Consider the following 669-nt stretch of genomic DNA (forward strand, 5'->3'; position numbering starts at 1 on the left):
CCGCGCGACGTGTACGAGGACGAGCTGGTGCCGGTGTTCGAGGCCGTGGGCCGCATCTACGAGCTGCGCCTCATGATGGACTTCGACGGCAAGAACCGCGGCTACGCCTTCGTCATGTACGGCCACAAGCACGAGGCCAAGCGCGCCGTGCGCGAGCTCAACAACCACGAGATCCGCCCGGGCCGCCTGCTGGGCGTGTGCGGCAGCGTGGACAACTGCCGCCTGTTCATCGGCGGCATCCCCAAGACCAAGAAGCGCGAGGAGATCCTGGACGAGATCGCCAAGGTCACGGACGGCGTGCTGGACGTCATCGTCTACGCCAGCGCGGCCGACAAGATGAAGAACCGCGGCTTCGCCTTCGTGGAGTACGAGAGCCACCGCGCCGCGGCCATGGCGCGCCGCAAGCTCATGCCCGGCCGCATCCAGCTCTGGGGCCACCAGATCGCCGTGGACTGGGCGGAGCCCGAGATCGACGTGGACGAGGACGTGATGGAGACCGTGAAGATCCTGTACGTGCGCAACCTCATGATCGAGACCACCGAGGACGCCATCCGCCAGCGCTTCGGCCAGTTCAACCCCGGCTGCGTGGAGCGCGTCAAGAAGATCCGCGACTACGCCTTCGTGCACTTCGCCAGCCGCGAGGACGCCGTGCGCGCCATGCACAGCCTC

The 669-nt window shown here is 67.1% G+C and overlaps 1 protein-coding gene across 1 annotated transcript in view; it reads left to right on the forward strand.

Annotated features, from left to right (window-relative positions):
* Positions 1-669, forward strand: part of RBM47 (RNA binding motif protein 47) — a gene marked incomplete at its 5' end in the record, with an annotated part of 10,567 nt that continues 9,898 nt past the window's right edge. Inside the window, one exon of the mRNA XM_021711152.1 lies at positions 1-669. Within this exon, the coding sequence (XP_021566827.1) occupies positions 1-669 (669 nt within the window).

This window comes from Carlito syrichta, unplaced genomic scaffold (genome assembly GCF_000164805.1).
Source record: "Carlito syrichta isolate Samal-C Ts95f unplaced genomic scaffold, Tarsius_syrichta-2.0.1 Scaffold301888, whole genome shotgun sequence".
In the NCBI taxonomy this organism is placed as follows: Eukaryota; Metazoa; Chordata; class Mammalia; order Primates; family Tarsiidae; genus Carlito; species Carlito syrichta.